The sequence below is a fragment of the Pelodiscus sinensis genome, chromosome 24, assembly GCF_049634645.1.
Source record: "Pelodiscus sinensis isolate JC-2024 chromosome 24, ASM4963464v1, whole genome shotgun sequence".
Taxonomy (NCBI): domain Eukaryota; kingdom Metazoa; phylum Chordata; order Testudines; family Trionychidae; genus Pelodiscus; species Pelodiscus sinensis.
The window spans coordinates 12,308,713-12,325,003 of NC_134734.1; the positions used below are offsets into that span (position 1 = coordinate 12,308,713).

Below are 16,291 nucleotides of genomic sequence, written 5' to 3' on the forward strand. Positions count from 1 at the left end.
GAGTTCTGTCTTCTTTAGTTTAAACCTTTGGTGGCTGCTTTATCCTCTTTAGTTTTACCTAGTGGAAATAAATCTATACTAGTGTAACCCTAGGGTGGTCTCCAGTGAGAATATTTTTTGGGGTAACATCGTGCGCTGTCTGAAAGCTGTCCGTGACAGAGCTCAGACTCAAATCCATAATTTATCATGGGTTCAGTGCCTATAGCATGTCGTCTTGAGCTAACTAGTTACTGTGACCACAGATCGCTGGGAACTTTTAAAAGACCTTCATCTTGCTGTACATGTGAATTTCTATCTGTTTAGCTCATAGTTTGATGATGGTGTTGGGTGGAAGGTTTGAGATTTATTAGGAACTGGAGAACTTCTTGGGAAAGGAGGAATCTGTATCAGAAGGTGGGCTCCACATTAACCAAAATAGAACAGACATTTGGTATGTAAAATAAAAAGCAATAGAGATCTGATGTTAAACTAAGGGCTGGGGGAAAGCTGAGAGCTGTGGAGGAACATGAGGTCTGGACAGAGCCATCCGTTGTGGAGGATTTCTTCATGGGGAGTTGCTCTGGTGTGGAGAAAGTGAATAGGAAAAGTTATTTACTTGTTCCCATAATGTAAAAACTAGGGGCCACCAAATGAAAGTAATGGGCAGCAGGTTTAAAACAAATAAAAAGGAAGTTCTTCTTCATACAGCACACAGTCAGCCTGTGAAGATTGTGAGGCTAGGACTATAACAGGGTTTAAAAGAGAACTAGATAAACTCCATGAATGTAAGTCCATTAATGGCTATTAGCCAAGATCGGCAAGGAATGGTGTCCCTACCCTCTGTTTGTCAGAGGGTGGAGATGGATGGCAGGAGAGAGATCGTTTGATCATTACCTGTTCAGTTCACTCCCTCTGGGGCGCCTGGCATTGACAACTATCTGGAGACAAAATACTAGGGTGGATGGACCTTTGGTCTGACCTAGAATGGCCATTCTTATGTTCTTATGTTAGAGAGGTGAGGATAGAAGTTAATTAAGAACAGGTAGTAGCTGAAGAGAGGGAGGTCTATTCAATTTGCATCACATGAAAGCAAACAACTAAATAGTGACAAATTAGACAAGTTCTTGCCTGCAAATGGGAGAAGGCTAAATACCAGGGTGAGTGAAGTTGGGTGCCTGCTTTTAAATAAAGTTATTAGCCAAAATAGACATTACAGCCACTTGGTGAAATTATAATTAATGGGATATGGTAATACCAACATACAAACTATATAGAAATGACAGAGTAGGTTGTGCTGGTGGGGGAGTGGCACTATACGTGAAAGGAAAAAAAAATTAAATGAATCAAAGTGTGTCATAGTATCTACACTGATAGAAATTCCATGCTTGGATAACAAGAGTATAGCAGTAGGAATATGTTACTCACTACCTGCCCATGATGGTGACCATAAAATGCTCAGAGAGCTTAGAGAGGATATAAAAATAGAAAACTCAATCATAATAGGGATTTCAAAGCTATTTCCATATTTCCTGGGAGCCTGTCATCTCAGAATGGGATGCAGAGAAAGAGCTTATAGAAATGATTAATGGCTGCTTATTGGAGCAGCTAATCCTTGGAACCCGTGAGGCAAGAGGCGATTCTTGATTTAATAGTTCTGATTGGCACACAGTGTCTGCTTCAAGAGGTGAATATAGCTAAACCATTTGGCAAGAGCAAGCATAATGTAATTGAATTTAACATTTTTGTGAGGGAGGAAATGGCAATGAACCCCAGCACAGTGGCATTTCTTTTCAGAAAAGGAAACTGCAAGCAAATAAGAAAGCTAGTCATTAGGACATTAAAAAGAACACTCACCAAACTGAAATACCTACAAACTGCATGTAAACTCGTTAAAAAACATCATAAAATAAGCTAAGAATAAATGAATACCCCGAATGAAAAAAACAAAAACAAATCCCAAAACAGTAAGAACACTAAGGATATGCCACCATGGCTAAACAACTGAGTAAAGGTATTGAGAAGCAAAAAGGCATCTTGTAAAAATTGGAAATCAAACCCTGCTGAGGAAAAGAGGAACATAAACTCTGGCAAGTCAAGTGTAAATGGCCATGAATAAATAAAAATTGAAGAGCAACTAGAAAAAGTCTATTAAACAATCACCAATTTTGTGAAGTACACCAAGGGCAGCAAGTTGGCCAAACAATCAGTGGGGCTGCTAAGGAATTGATGTGTTAAATGAACATTGAAGGCAGCCAATGCCATTTCAGAGCATCTAAATAAATCCTTTGCATCACTGCAGAGGATGTGAGGGTCTTTCCTGCACCGGAATCAATCTTTTTAGGTGGCAAATCATAGAAAATTAGCGTTAGAAGAGACCTCAGGAGGCATCTAGTCCAACTCCGTGCTCAAAGCAGGATCAACCCCAATTAAATCATTCCAGCCAGGAGGATGGAGCTAGGCTGGTCTCAGTTGTGACAGATGTTGCAGCAGGGGAGGTGTAGATTGGATATTAGGAAAAACTAGTTCACTAGGAGGGTGGTGAACTACTAGGTTACCTGGAGAGGTAGTGGTCTCTCTATCCTTATAGGTTTTTACACTGGCAAGTTATTGTGCTGAAATTTTCTTGTTCAGGGATGTGAAAAATCAGCCCCCCCCCCCAGCATATAAGTGTAGATGAAAACAACAAGGAGTCCAATGACACGTTAGAGACTAACAAATTTATTAGGGTATTAGAGCATAAGATTTCATGAGCAACAACTGACTTCCTCAGATGGTGAAGAAAGAAGGAAAGAAAGAAAGCGTAAGAACATAAGAACGGCCATACTGGGTCAGACCAAAGGTCCATCCAGCCCAGTATCCAGTCTGCTGCCAGGGGCCAATACCAGATGCCCCAAAGGGAGGGAACACATCGGAGAATCATTACTTGACCCCTTTCCTGTCATCCATTTCCAGACAGAGGCTAGGGACACCATTCCTACCCATCCTGGCTAATAGCCATTGATGGACCTAACCTCCATGAATCTATCTTGCTCTTTTTTGAACCCTGTTAAAGTTCTAGTCTTCACAACATCCTCTGGCAAGGAGTTCCATAGGTTGACTATGTGCTGAGTGAAGAAAAACTTCCTTTTATTCGTTTTAAACCTGCTGCCTATTAATGTCATGTGGTGACCCCTAGTTCTTATATTGTGGGAATTATAACTTTTCCATATTCACTTTTCTACATCAGTCATGATTTTATTAACCTCTATCATATCCCCCTCTTAGTCTTCTCTTTTCTAAGATGAAAAATCCCAGGCTTTTTAATCTCTCTTCATAGGGGACCCATTCCAAACCCTTGATCATTTTTGTTGTCCTTTTCTGAACCTTTTCCAATGCCAATGTATCTTTTTTTGAGATGAGGCGATCACATCTGTACGCAGTATTCAAGATGTGGGTGTACCATGGTTTTATATAGAGGCATTAAGATATTTTCTGTTTTATTCTCTTTCCCTTTTTAAATGATTCCTAACATTCTATTTACTTTTTTGACTGCTGCTGCACACTGAGTGGATGATTTCAGAGAACTATCCACAATGACTCCAAGATCTCTCTCTTGAGTAGTTGTAGCTAAATTAGTCCCTGTCATATTGCATACAGGGTCTTAATGTCCACCCATCCACCTCTTCCTATTTCTGTTCTGTGGCTGTGCTTCCTCTGGAGAGGATCTGGTTAATGTAAAAGTAAAAATGGCTGCCAGATCTATCAGCAGAACACTGAATCAATCAGGTAGTAATGAAGTCATTTAACAGGCATTTGCCAACCCCAGGGAGATACTGTCAGTTTCTTAATTTTTTTGTCTACAGGACCTTAGTTTTAAAATTTGTTTTTAAAATATTTTATTAGTGTGTTGCTAAAGATTTTTGTCATCCTCCTCCTCCAGCTGCTATCAGGCATACGGTCACCAGTTTAATAGTACTGCATAGGGCCCCATAAATACTGAGGATGGCCCTGCATGGTAATACAAACACTTATTTTCTAATACAGTACTGAAAACTTAATTCAGTAAGGCTTGAGTTAATTCGCTAAAGATGGTCCAGGATATTGCAGGACATTGTTGTCTCTGTCAAACTCATGTCTAGTTCTATCCATCTTTCTCTTATCTTATTCCTAGATTCTCATATTTTGGGTCAAAGGCAGTTTTTTGTTGAGTTTGTAGACTGTCCAGCACAACGGGATCCTGGTCCATGACCCAGCACTATTGGGTGCTTTGGTAATAGAAACCGTAAATGATTAATAAATGGGGAGGTTCTGGGCAGCAGCAGGGAGGTGTGAGAGAGCTAGAAGAGGAAGGTTTGGAACAAAGAGTGCCTGTGAGCCAGCTGCAGGGAGTTACGTAGGGCTGGAAGAAATGGAACTGAAGGGTCTGGAAGGTTGATGCTAGTTCGATTAAAGGGAGCGTGGGTGCTCCAGGAAATAGGGGTGCTAGCTATAGGAAGGAGCAAGGGGACACATTTTTGGGATGTTCTCTTGGGACAAAGGAACGATTGAGATAGTGGGATGATGGGAAGCAGAGACTTTGGGGGAGCTGGTAGCAAGGAGGGATGTGGCAATGGGAGAGGAGGAGAGAAAACAAGCAGTGGCTACTTCTCAGGCTCCATGAGACAACGAAGGATGAGATAACGTAGAGGAAAGCATGTGGGGATGGGGGTAACAGAGTTTGACAGGGCCCTTCCTTGTCTTTCTGAGGCCAACTCTATACCGGCAAGTTACAGCACAGCAGACCAGTTCCCAGGAGTGTAACTCCCGAGGTGTTGACAGTGGTAAGGCACTTGGTGCACACTAGCCCTGCAGTTGCTGTGCTCTAGTAAAACAACTCAGTAAGAAGTGTAGAGTTGGCTGCATAGTGATTACAGCACTGAGCCAATGTGGACGCCATGGTGTACTGCAGCGCAGTGACAAGGAGTCCTGTGGCACCTTATAGACTAACAGATGTATTGGAGCATAAGCTTTCGTGGGCAAAGACCCTGCATCTGACGAAGTGGGTCTTTGCCCACGAAAGCTTATGCTCCAATATATCTCTTGGGCTGTGTCCAGACTCGGGTTTTTTCGGGAAAAGTAGCCTTTTCCCGAAAAAACTTCCCCTGCATCCAGACTCAAGCCGCGTTCTTTCGAAATTATTTCGAAAGAACGCGGCTTTTCTTTCGATGGCGGTAAACCTCGTTTCATGAGGAAGAACGCCTTCTTTCGAAAGTTCCTCTTTCGAAAGAAGGTGTTCTTCAATGTAAATAGGGCTTCCTCGAAAGAGAGCATCCAGACTCGCTGGGTGCTCTCTTTCGAAAAAGCGGCTTGCTCTTTCGAAAGATCCACCTGCAGTCTAGACGCGATCTTTCGAAAGAGGCTCTTTCGAAAGATGCTTTCGAAAGAGGCTCTTTCGAAAGATGCCTGCAGTCTAGACATAGCCTTGGTGTATAAGGTGCTACAGGACTCCTTGTCGCTTTTGCAGATCCAGACTAACATGGCTATCCCTCTGATACTTGCAGCGCAATGACAGGCCACCAGAATCTGTCCCACAATGCCTCTTCTTGCCTCCCTGGTCATTGTTTTGGACTCTGCTAAGGTGACCAACCCTTAGACCTGCCCTTTGCATTCCTTTGGAATTTTGAAAGTCCTTTTCCTTTTTGCTCAGTGACGTGCTCTTAGTGCATCTTTCCAGGTGACCATTTCTGCTCAGTGCACCAGGAGATCCTGTACTTGGAGCCATGCTGAGGTGCTGGACCTCAGCAGCGTTCGGGGAGAGGAGTCTGTTCTGTTCCAGCTGTGCTCCAGCCATTGCAAGTATGGTACATATGGACAGATCTGGAGATACCGGAAGGGGCCATGACCGGGATCCGCTGCAGTGCAGGATCAAAATGAAGGAGCTGTGAAATGCCTACCCCAAGGCATGGGAGGCAAAGTGCTGCTCCAGTGTGAACCCACAACCCACTGGGTCTACAAAGAATTGGAAGGGATATGTTGGGTGGAAACATACCCTGTGGGTTTTCCGGGGCCTCAGAGAGGACTGAGCCAGGAGGAGGAAATCAGACAAGGGTGAGGTGAACCCACAGCTGAAGGATGACTGTCTACAGATGCATGTGCTCAGGAGAGCTCTTCTGCTCCAGAGGAGGCCAGCCAGGCACAGCAGTCGGAGGTTGGGGAAGCACAAGCAGCAGCAGGTGCACCTGGTAAGTGGCTTTGATTCTGGAAGTGTTAAAGTGCATTGTTGGGGGTGAGGACATTGTAGAAAGCGGGCCTGGGTCTGTGCGGTGCTAGTACCAACGTAGGGCTAGTCAGATGTTGAACAAGGCATTGATGGACTCTCTCACCTCACGGTAATTGGCCTCACAGATCTCATCAAAAATGTCATGGAGATGCTGGACTATTTGCTTCTGCAGGTTCTATGGCAGAGCTCCTGTGTTCACTGTCCCGTTAAGGATAACATTCCCACACCACTCTGCCGTAAGTGGGGGATGGGAGACCATTGCTGCACATAGACAAGTCATGTAAGGCCCAGGATAGAAGCCCCAGTCTTGCAGAAGATCCTCTCTTGCTTCCTTTCTCACCCTTAGCAGCAAAATATCCCCCCAGGAAAATGGGTGCACATTAGTGATCATAAGGTCCCCCTTACAGTGGTGCTCCCCAAGACACACCTCCCAAGATGATGGTAAGGTCCTGCCTGAATGAAATCTCCTGGCCTTGTGCTTAACTCACCATTTTGGGGGGCTTATGTCTTATGTGCCCCTTGCCTTGGGACTGCCAGTCAATGATAGGTATGTGAACAGTGCTTGTGCTTACACTGTAGTGTCTGTGCTCTGACTGGTGTGAACAATGGTCCCTCTGTAAAATGTAGCGTTTTGGCTTCACAGATTTAACCTTGGGATCCCAGCCATCCTTGTTATCACCTGCTGAACGCCTGTGCAGGGCAACGGAGCACCCTTGGAAAGCTAAAGATGCCATGATGCATGAGGTGATGCTGTGGGCTGCTGCCGAAAAGAAAGAACTGAAGGAGCGGAGGGACAATGAGAGGAGGGAGCGAAAGGAGAACACTGAGCATCAGAACAAAGCCGTAGAGTGGCTCTTAAATATTATGACACTGATGTGTTTCAGGTGCTTCTAGACTGCAAATGGAGCATCTCCATGACTGCCCCTCAGCCTCTGTCACAAATCTGTTTTCTATGCACCTCTCTCACCACCAGCATATTTTGGCCACTATCCTGTCCCCACTCAGCACCCACTGCACTCCACGCCTGCGCCTTCACTGTTCTGCCCTGCAGATTCTCACAGATACCCAGTGCATTCCAACCCTATCCCCATGCAGGTTAGCCCGGATGAAGGGCAGTACCTATTACACAGCACCTCAGGCAGCATGGCTACACATGATACCTGGACATACACAACTCTGTAAACATGCCACTGCCTCACCTCCTCAATCCTCCCCCGTCTTCCCCATAAACTGCAGAAGTGTCATGCATGGGTTTTTTGTTTAATAAATGGAATTCTGGAGAATCAGAACATTCTTTATTCCAATGCATGAAAACAAGCAAGCACACCCTAGCAAAACAAGAGGCACTATTGTGCTAAGTTCACTGTAGGGACCAGAGTCCACAACTAGCATTGCACCCAGTGCACTCCCATGCTTAGCTACAAATATTACTACTGGCTTTCAGCATCAATTTGCTGCCTCAAGGCTTCCCTGATCCTTATGGCCCTCCTCTAATGGCCCTGGTCTCAGGATTTTCAAACTCAGCCTCCAGGCACTGAACCTCAATTGTCCAGCCATGAGTAAAGCTTTCACTTTTCCCTTCACAAATAGTATGGAGAGTACAGCACTCGGCTACAACCATAGGAATGTTATCATTGGCCAGGTCCAGCTTTCCATACAAACATCATCAGCGGGCTTTTAAATAGCCGAAAGCAAACTCCACAGTCAATTTGGCACCTGCTCAGCCTGTTGTTGAACTTCTCTTTACTGGTGTCAAGGCTTCCAGTATATGGCCTCATGAGCCAGGGCATGCGGGGTCTTCGAGGATCATAATGGGCATTTCGACTTACCCCACAATGATCTTCTGGTGAAGGAAGAAAGTGCCCACTTGCAGCTTCCTGAGCAAACCAGTGTTCCAAAAATGCATGTGCCATGCACCTTTCCAGACTAGCCTGTGTTAATGTCTGTGAAATGCCCACAGTGATCCACAAGCAGCTGGAGAACTATGGAGAAATACCCTTTTTGGTTAATGTTCAGAGTGCAAATTATCAGGGGGTAGCCGTGTTAGTCTGGATCTGCAAAAGCAATGAGGAGTCCTGTGGCACCTTATAGACTAACAGATTTATTGGAACATAAGTTTTCGTGGGCAAAGACCCACTTTGTCAGATGCATGTGTAGGTGGCCTGGTACCAAAATTGGAATGTGTGTGCCATCAATCACCCCTCTTTCCCACTCTGCAGTTAAAGAAGCCCATGTGTGCAAATCCATCCACAATTTCATGCACATTGCCTGGAGTCAAGGTCTTTCAGAGTAGGATACAATGGATGGCCCTACACACTTCCATCAGCATGAAGCCAGTGGTCCGTGTTGACACTCCAAATGAATTGGTGACCAAACAGTAGCTGTCTAGAGATGCCAGTTTCCACAGTGCAGTTGCCATATGCTTTTCCACTGGCCGGGCAGCTCTCATTCTCATGTCCTTGCCCTACCGGGTGAGTGCAAGCTCAGAACACTGTCCCGTAAAAGTGGCTTTCCTCATCCAAAAGTGCTGCCCCCGCTGCTCATTGCCCCAGACTTGCATGACGATATGATCCCACCACTCAGTGCTTGTTTCCTGATTCCAAAAGGAGCATTCCAGAGTGGTTGGCACCTCCGTGAATGCCACAAGAAATCTCCTGTCTCTTGTCTGATGCATAGAAAGGCCAGTGTCTGACTCCTCCTCATCACTTTGCAGCTTCAGGAAGAACTGGCCTGTCATTTTATCACGTGTTAGTGAGACCTATTGGTATTTTCTTCAACAGTTTGGGATTCATTCCTGCAGACTGAGGAAGTAGAGCACGCTGCAGAAAAGATGTCGAAAGATGGTGCCAAATAGGGATGGGAGCACAGGGTATGTTGGGATTTGAAGCAATGCACCATAGGGCATTGGGACAGGAACCAGGATGCCCTACAACCCCCTTTCTGACGGAAGAGGAAGAAGTGCTCAGTGGAATAGCTGCTTAGAGTGCACCCATCCAAATGGCACTGCAAGTTCTGTAAATGTGGTTATGCTACAACATTGGCAGCTGGCAGTGTGACACACAACAGTGTTTTCACTGCTGCTGTCCATGTCGATAGGTCTCACTACACTGATAACGCTTTACAGCTGCCAGTGTAGACAACACCGGAGTGTCTCCCTTTAGTTTTCAGGTCTTGTGCCTTTCTTCCTCCTGCACTGTCTCTGGGCTTCTCTTGATCAGTTAGAAGCAGTTCCTGGGGGATTTTCTCTGTTTCTGGAGTCTGCACTTTCTGTGAGATGGAGTTAGCTGCTCTGGGTTTTAGGAGTTGCTTTCATCAGGAGTGTCTGTCTGTGTGTGTTCCCAGTAGGCATGAACACTGCTAAATTCCTTATAAGAAAAGGGTCTTTTGAGAACATGGGGAGCTGGCCCCAGGATTTGGCTGCTTTAAAAAGGGCTGGGGTTAAAATAACAGATTTTTTGCGTGTGTGACAAATGTCCCATAAATTCACCTGATCTCATTTTTCTTCTTTCCCCTGAGCAGGGTTTCCAGTTTCCATATCTGATGTTATCTCCCAGCTGGAACAAGGGAAAGAGCCATTTTCCCCAGGTCTCCAGAGCTCAGAAGAGAGAGAGATCCCGAGAGGTAGCTGCACAGGTGAGTGATCATTAAAGCTACTTGTCTCCTGAAGGAAACAGTGATTTCCAACAAAGACCCTGTCAGCTCTCTGGGTTCAAGATTGTTCCCAGCAGGTGTCTTCTCCTTATGGCAGACATTGCTCATGGCTTCCTACCTTTCCCTGAATGTGTAGTTGGAATTTTAATGCAGAATTGATCCGCTCTTTTTTCCTCTTTAGGGAAGAGTTTGGGGAAATTCAATCCCTGTTTTTCCCCCATCTCCAGCTAGTCATCTGGTTCTCTCTTTTTCTATCCCTGTTTCTGAGGGTTTTCTTTTTCTATCCCAGCATGTGTTTGGATGGGGAATGAGACCATGGAGCTGAATCCCCAGCAAGAAGATGGGGAAGAGGAGCCACATTGGGCATTACTGAAAAGATGCAAAGGGAGTGTGACAAGCTGTTGTGAGCAGGAGAAAACTTCTGAGAGTTGGTACAGGGGAAACAAGCCACTGCAAAAAGTTGGTCAATCTGTTAATTATCAGGGAACTCAGAAATACCGCAAGAAAACCACAGCCCAGCAGATTATACCCATGGGAAAGAGAAACAACTCGTGCACTGTGTGTGGGAAAAAGTTCGGTAAGCATACACATCTTATTAGACATCAGAAGATCGATACAGGGGAGAAACTCTATGAATGCTGTGAGTGCAGGAAAACCTTCACTCGCAGTTCTACCCTTATTAGTCATCAGAGAGTCCACACAGGGGAGAAACCCTACGAATGCGATGAGTGTGGGAAAACCTTCACTCATCACTCAACCCTTATTAATCATCAGAGGATTCATACAGGAGAAAACCCCTATGAATGCTGTGACTGTGGGAAATCTTTCACTGATCATTCAACCCTCATTCGCCATCAGAGAATCCACACAGGGGAGAAACCCTATGAATGTGGTGAGTGCAGAAAAACCTTCACTGAGCGTTCAACCCTTATTAAACATCACAGAATTCACACAGGTGAGAAACCCTATGAATGCTGTGAGTGTGGGAAAACCTTCCCTCAGCAATCACATCTTATTCGACATCAGAGAATCCACACAGGGGAGAAACCCTACGCATGCTGTGAATGTGGGAAAACCTTCTCTGATCGCTCAACACTTATTAGCCATCAGAGGAGCCACACAGGGGAGAAACCCTATCGATGCTCTGAATGTGGCAATACATTTTCTTGCAACTCAGTCCTTATTCAGCATCAGAGAATCCACACCGGGGAGAAACCCTATGAATGCTGTGAGTGTGGGAAAATGTTCACTCAGAGGGCAGCCCTTATTCAGCATCAGAGAATCCACACAGGGGAGAAACCCTATGAATGTTGTGAGTGCGGGAAAACCTTCACTGATCGCTCAACCCTTAATAGCCATCAGAGAATCCACACAGGGGAGAAACCCTTCCGATGCTGTGAGTGTGGGAAAAACTTTGCTCGTAGTTCACACTTTATTCAACATCAGAGAGTCCATACAGGGGAGAAACCCTATGAATGCAGTCAGTGCGGGAAAACGTTTGCTCAGAGCTCAGCCCTTATTCAACATCAGAGAATCCACACAGGGGAGAAACCCTATGAATGCTGTGAGTGTGGTAAAACCTTTGCTCGGAGATCAAACCTTACTGAACATCAGAGAATCCACATAAGAGAGTGATCCTGCAAATGTTTTGAATGGGGCAAGTTTTTATATCAGAACTCATTCTTTATTTATCATTACAGAGAGAGAGAGAGAGAGAGAGAGATCATAAAAACTCAGTCTAAAGATGAGAAGGGATTATTTTCCTTTTGCTAATTCCCATATAGTGAAATGTATGCCTCATTTGTGTCCCTGTGATTTTACAGTTTCCCCATCTGAACTTTCTGCTTTTCCCTCCTGTTGCACACTTTTCATTGAGGAGAATCCCAGTCTTTACTCCTGCTTCCCCCCTGGAGTTGATGGACATTCTTGTTTGGGGGAATGGAGGATGCTTCTCTGACACAGAACAAAGAAGTTGATGGTAATTTCAGCTAATTACTTTAAGGTTAAATTTACATGGGCCTTTATTCCGGTAGGATTTAGATAACTTCAGTTAGCTATCTTTATGTAAAAACAACTGCCTTTTCAAATTAAAAAAGTCCATTTATAATGGCCATGATAGGTTAGTAAATTTCCTGAAGACCTGACAATCTCCATTACTTTTCCTTTTGTAAACAAATTTGGAGCATTACATTTATACTTTTCCTTACTGCCTCTCTTAGATAGTGGCCAAAAAAACATGGTGCCACTATAAACGGGGTCCTCCAGAGCAGGGATGCCCTTTCCCCTGCTGTTTTGTTTGTTTCTGTGGCTCCTGTCCCCTGCTTTGGAGTTGCCCCTGGACAGCTACTCCTGGGAGCTTTCTGTCTGCTGTTTGGGAGGGGGGCAGAAGGAGGAGGTAACTCCTGTCCCCTGCCTCTCCACCCGTGTAACTCATCTCTGCAGCTGCAGGCACATGATGAGGTGTGGTGAGGTGTGGGACAGGGTTCACCAACTGGCAAGTGCTGCTCTCTTAAAGGAACTGTGTGTGGACTCTCATACACTCCCCAAGCTCTCACACTGTCTTTTTCATGCTCTGCCCCCAATACCTACTTATTGTTATTGTTAGTTGTTGGTACTTCCTGCAATGCAAATATATTCTTTGTAATTTTATTCTTCCATTGTGCCATTAGTGTAGTTTTTGACTGGTCTGTGCATTTCATAGTTTTATTTCTCTCTTATGCTTACATTTAATTCTTTGAGTAGTGAGTGCTAAAATGCCTTACCTGTCCCGGTTGGAGCAATTATAATTTTTACTTTTATTATCCTCTTGTGCTTTGTCATTTATTAATTAAAGTAGTACAATCAAATAAAGAGTGTCCTAGAATGTAATGTTAAATTAGTGTATGCTCACCTTAGCTTTGGCAGTTTAAAAACATGAGCTAAACACAGAACTTTAGACACTGGGCAGAAGATGGCCTCTTTTAGTCCAATTGTATTTTTAGTTTTATGTGTAAAATAATTGAAAATTTGATTGAAAATAAATGCTGTTCCAACTATGATACCAATGGCAATTATGGAGTCAAATATTAGTGAGTCAGATACATGATTGTGATCGATAAACATAAGTGCCAAAATAATCAGAAAAATAAATTATCTTCCGTATTAAGAATAAAAAATCTTTAATTGCGTAACCCACACACACTCTAGCTGTAGTGGACTGTCCCATCTAGTGGCACTGAGACAGCTTACAGAGAGAGAATAATGAGTGTGCTGGACAGCCTTAACTAAGAGCCAGCTAGCTTTTCGCTCAAGCTGTAGAGACTCATGCTTTAAGCTCCAGAGATGCATTTACACTGCGCCCTTACCTTGAAATAAGCTACACAATTTGCCCTATGCAAATTGCAACTCTTATTTCAAAGTAATTGCTTATTTACAGCATCACATTTTGAAATAAAGCGCTATGCGGATAAGTCCCTTAACCCTTGTGGAATGAGAGTTACAGGGGCGCTGGAATAGCACACCCATTATTTTGAAATATATTTTGAAATAACGGGTGCATTTAAAGACACAGAACAGCTATTTTGGGATACTTACGGTATCCCAAAATAGTGCTGCTGTCTAGATATAGCCCAGAGGTCCCAGGTTCAGTTCCACCTTTTGGCATAACAATGACATACATTAAAATGATGTTTTTAGTAAAAAACAATTGTCAGAGGCTTTATCTACACTTGTAAAACTAAAGTGCAGCTGCGGAAGTGCTTTAACATGGCACTCTGAGGGTACATCTAGACTACGTACTCCCAGCACTCTGAGGGTATATCTAGACTACGTTCTGCTTTTGAAAGGAGGTATGCAAATTTGGCGTTCATTTGCATATCTTCCGATCACTTTTTCAAAAGCGTTTTTTTTAAAAGAAAGCAGTTTAGATGCAGTTCTTTTGAACTCCTTCCCCTTTTTTGAAAGAATCCTTCTTCCTCAAAAAATGAGGTGTGCAGGATTCTTTTGAAAAAGGTTTTTTTTTTTTAAAGAACCGTGTTCAAACTGCTTTCTTTTTGAAAAAATCGCTTTTGAAAAAGCAATCGGATGAAGATATGCAAATTCAGTGCTAATTTGCATATCTCCTTTCGAAAGAAGAACGTAGTCTAGATGTACCGTGAGCTAACCACTGCCAGAAGGAGAGTAGCTAATAGCACAGGGAGCGTGCCTCCCAATGCTGTATCCCCATTTATACTGGCACTTTACAGCATTGTTACTGTTAACATGTGTTACTACTGATGGTGCACATCCACCCATGTCTTGGTGTACATAACAAAATTTATTCTGCACATGGATAGTACAAATTATAGGGAACATTGACCACAGACAGTGCATTCCTACACATAGCAGTTTCTCATATATATTAAAGTGTAAGAAATGGCTTCCTGCAGGAATTTGCTATATCTAGTAAGAATTTCCTCCAGTAGCAGTTTCTTACAGTCATATGTATCAGTAACTGCTACCCTTCACAAATTCCTTTGTGCACTGATCATTGCTACCACCACGTTCTTCTCTGTGTACATATGTGAGGACAACAGAAATTCATCTGTAAATGCATGTTCAAAAACTGATGGATAGAAACCTACCAATGCTCTTGCTCTTTTGGCGACTTCAGCACTGGACAGTGATCCACAAGAACACTGAACCTTTCATTCAATGTGGCGTATGCTGCTCATCGTCTGACCATCTCAATAATATGTTTATCCATGATAGGATAGAAGCACTGTGTGTGAAATTTATCCCTGGCACTGAGATCCAAGACAGTATTATCCATACAAATGTCATCAAAAAATTGTTTTCTCAGCCATTTGTATTGTGTGGCCTCATTGTGGTCAGATGGTGAGAGATCTTTTGCAGTTGCCTCAAACACATGAAATTTATCGCTAGTATCGGGAAAGTGTGCGAAAAGACCTTCATATAAATACATGACCGTGCATAACTTAATGCCAGGCTCCTGTAGAACCTCATTCACAAGATTATCTTTTGTAGTATGCCATTCCAAATGGAACACATCAAAGCTGACTCGAACTGATTTAGCTTCCTAGTCAGTGACTTTGCCTCAAGGACAGCTGCTGGTGGTTGTCGATCACTTTCAGCTATGTCTATCAAAGTCTGATGAATTTCAGAATAGTTGACATAAAGTGCTCTGGTGGCACCGCTCCATGCTGACCATCTTGTTTCTGATACCTGTGTTTTACAAAGTGTATTTTGTTCCATGTTATTTACTAATTCAGACCATCTCTGGGGTGAAGCTGAGAAGAATGTAAAGAGTGACTGCAAAATCCCCAAATACCTGACTGCTGCAGGGCAACACTCCACAGCAGCTGATCCAACCAAATTCAGACTATGGGCAGCACAGGAACCCATTCAGTGAAACTGTTAACTTCACGAAACCTAGCTTGACCCTCTGAATAAATGTCATTCATATTGCTGGCATTATTGCATTACGGTGACCTGCAACTTGCAATATCAATGCCATGAAATTTGTGAATATCCTGCAAAAGATCAAATAAGCATTTTCCATCACGTTGTTCAATGGGAGTAAACTGAAGAAATCGCTCAACTGTATTTCCATCGCTGAGTACATAACGAAACACCACTGTAAGCTGATTGGTGTGACTAATATCAGGGGATGAATTGATATTGATTCCTTAATACTTGGCCTTCTTGATTTCAGATATTATCTGCACCATAACTTTGGATGCCAATCTATCAATACGTTAATCACATATAGTTGACAAAAGGTAAGACACATTCCCTCTTCCTGGGTCGTCATGTTATTGCATGTGTTCTGAGAGAAATGGATCAAATTCAGCTAGAAGTTCAATGCAACCAACGTAGTTTCCATTGTTAGGGCAGCCGTGCACTTCAGTGCTCCCACGAAAGGCTAGTCCTCATCCAGCAAGGAATCTTACTACAGCAACTAATTTCTTTAGGACTTCAACCTAGTATTTACATGATCTTTCTTTGTACTGGTGGTGCACATAAGAAAATTCAACCCGCCCAAGGATGGAAAATGTTAGAGGGAACACTGCTTATTACTGCAGTGTTTGCATTTCACACTTGTGTCTCAAAAACCCTACGCTACTACTGAACACTGTTTCTGGCGGAAATGTATGCCCAGCATCTGCCAATGTACTGTTATTTTGCAAATGACATTGAATGATCTTGAGACACAATGTTGCCAAATTATCAGCTCTGTGACACAATGCATTGCACCGTGGTTTTTACAGTCATACTGGTTGCAACATCCCCTTACTTTTCTCCTTATCAGCTGATTATCCATCAGGTGAATCCTAAGTATAATTGCAGTATACAACAAAATGGTTGTTATTTTAGAGTGAAGTACCCTGAATTTCTCACACAGTGTGCCACTTTCAAGACCAAAAATTGGAGTGGCTGATGTGA

The 16,291-nt window shown here is 43.5% G+C and overlaps 1 protein-coding gene across 6 annotated transcripts in view; it reads left to right on the forward strand.

Annotated features, from left to right (window-relative positions):
* LOC102443733 (uncharacterized) overlaps positions 1-12,669 on the forward strand; it is a 277,521-nt gene extending 264,852 nt beyond the window's left edge. For 2 of the 6 annotated variants that reach the window (XM_075907149.1, XM_075907148.1), the window contains 2 exons: positions 9,737-9,850; positions 10,158-12,669. In XM_075907149.1, coding sequence (XP_075763264.1) covers positions 9,737-9,850; positions 10,158-11,503 — 1,460 coding nt within the window. In that variant the 3' untranslated portion in view covers positions 11,504-12,669. Of the gene's footprint in view, positions 1-5,366; positions 7,102-8,997; positions 9,087-9,736; positions 9,851-10,157 lie in introns of those variants that run through there. The other 4 variants (XM_075907151.1, XM_075907152.1, XM_075907154.1 and 1 more) reach the window with 4 other exon arrangements.
* The last annotated feature ends 3,622 nt before the right edge of the window (positions 12,670-16,291 follow it).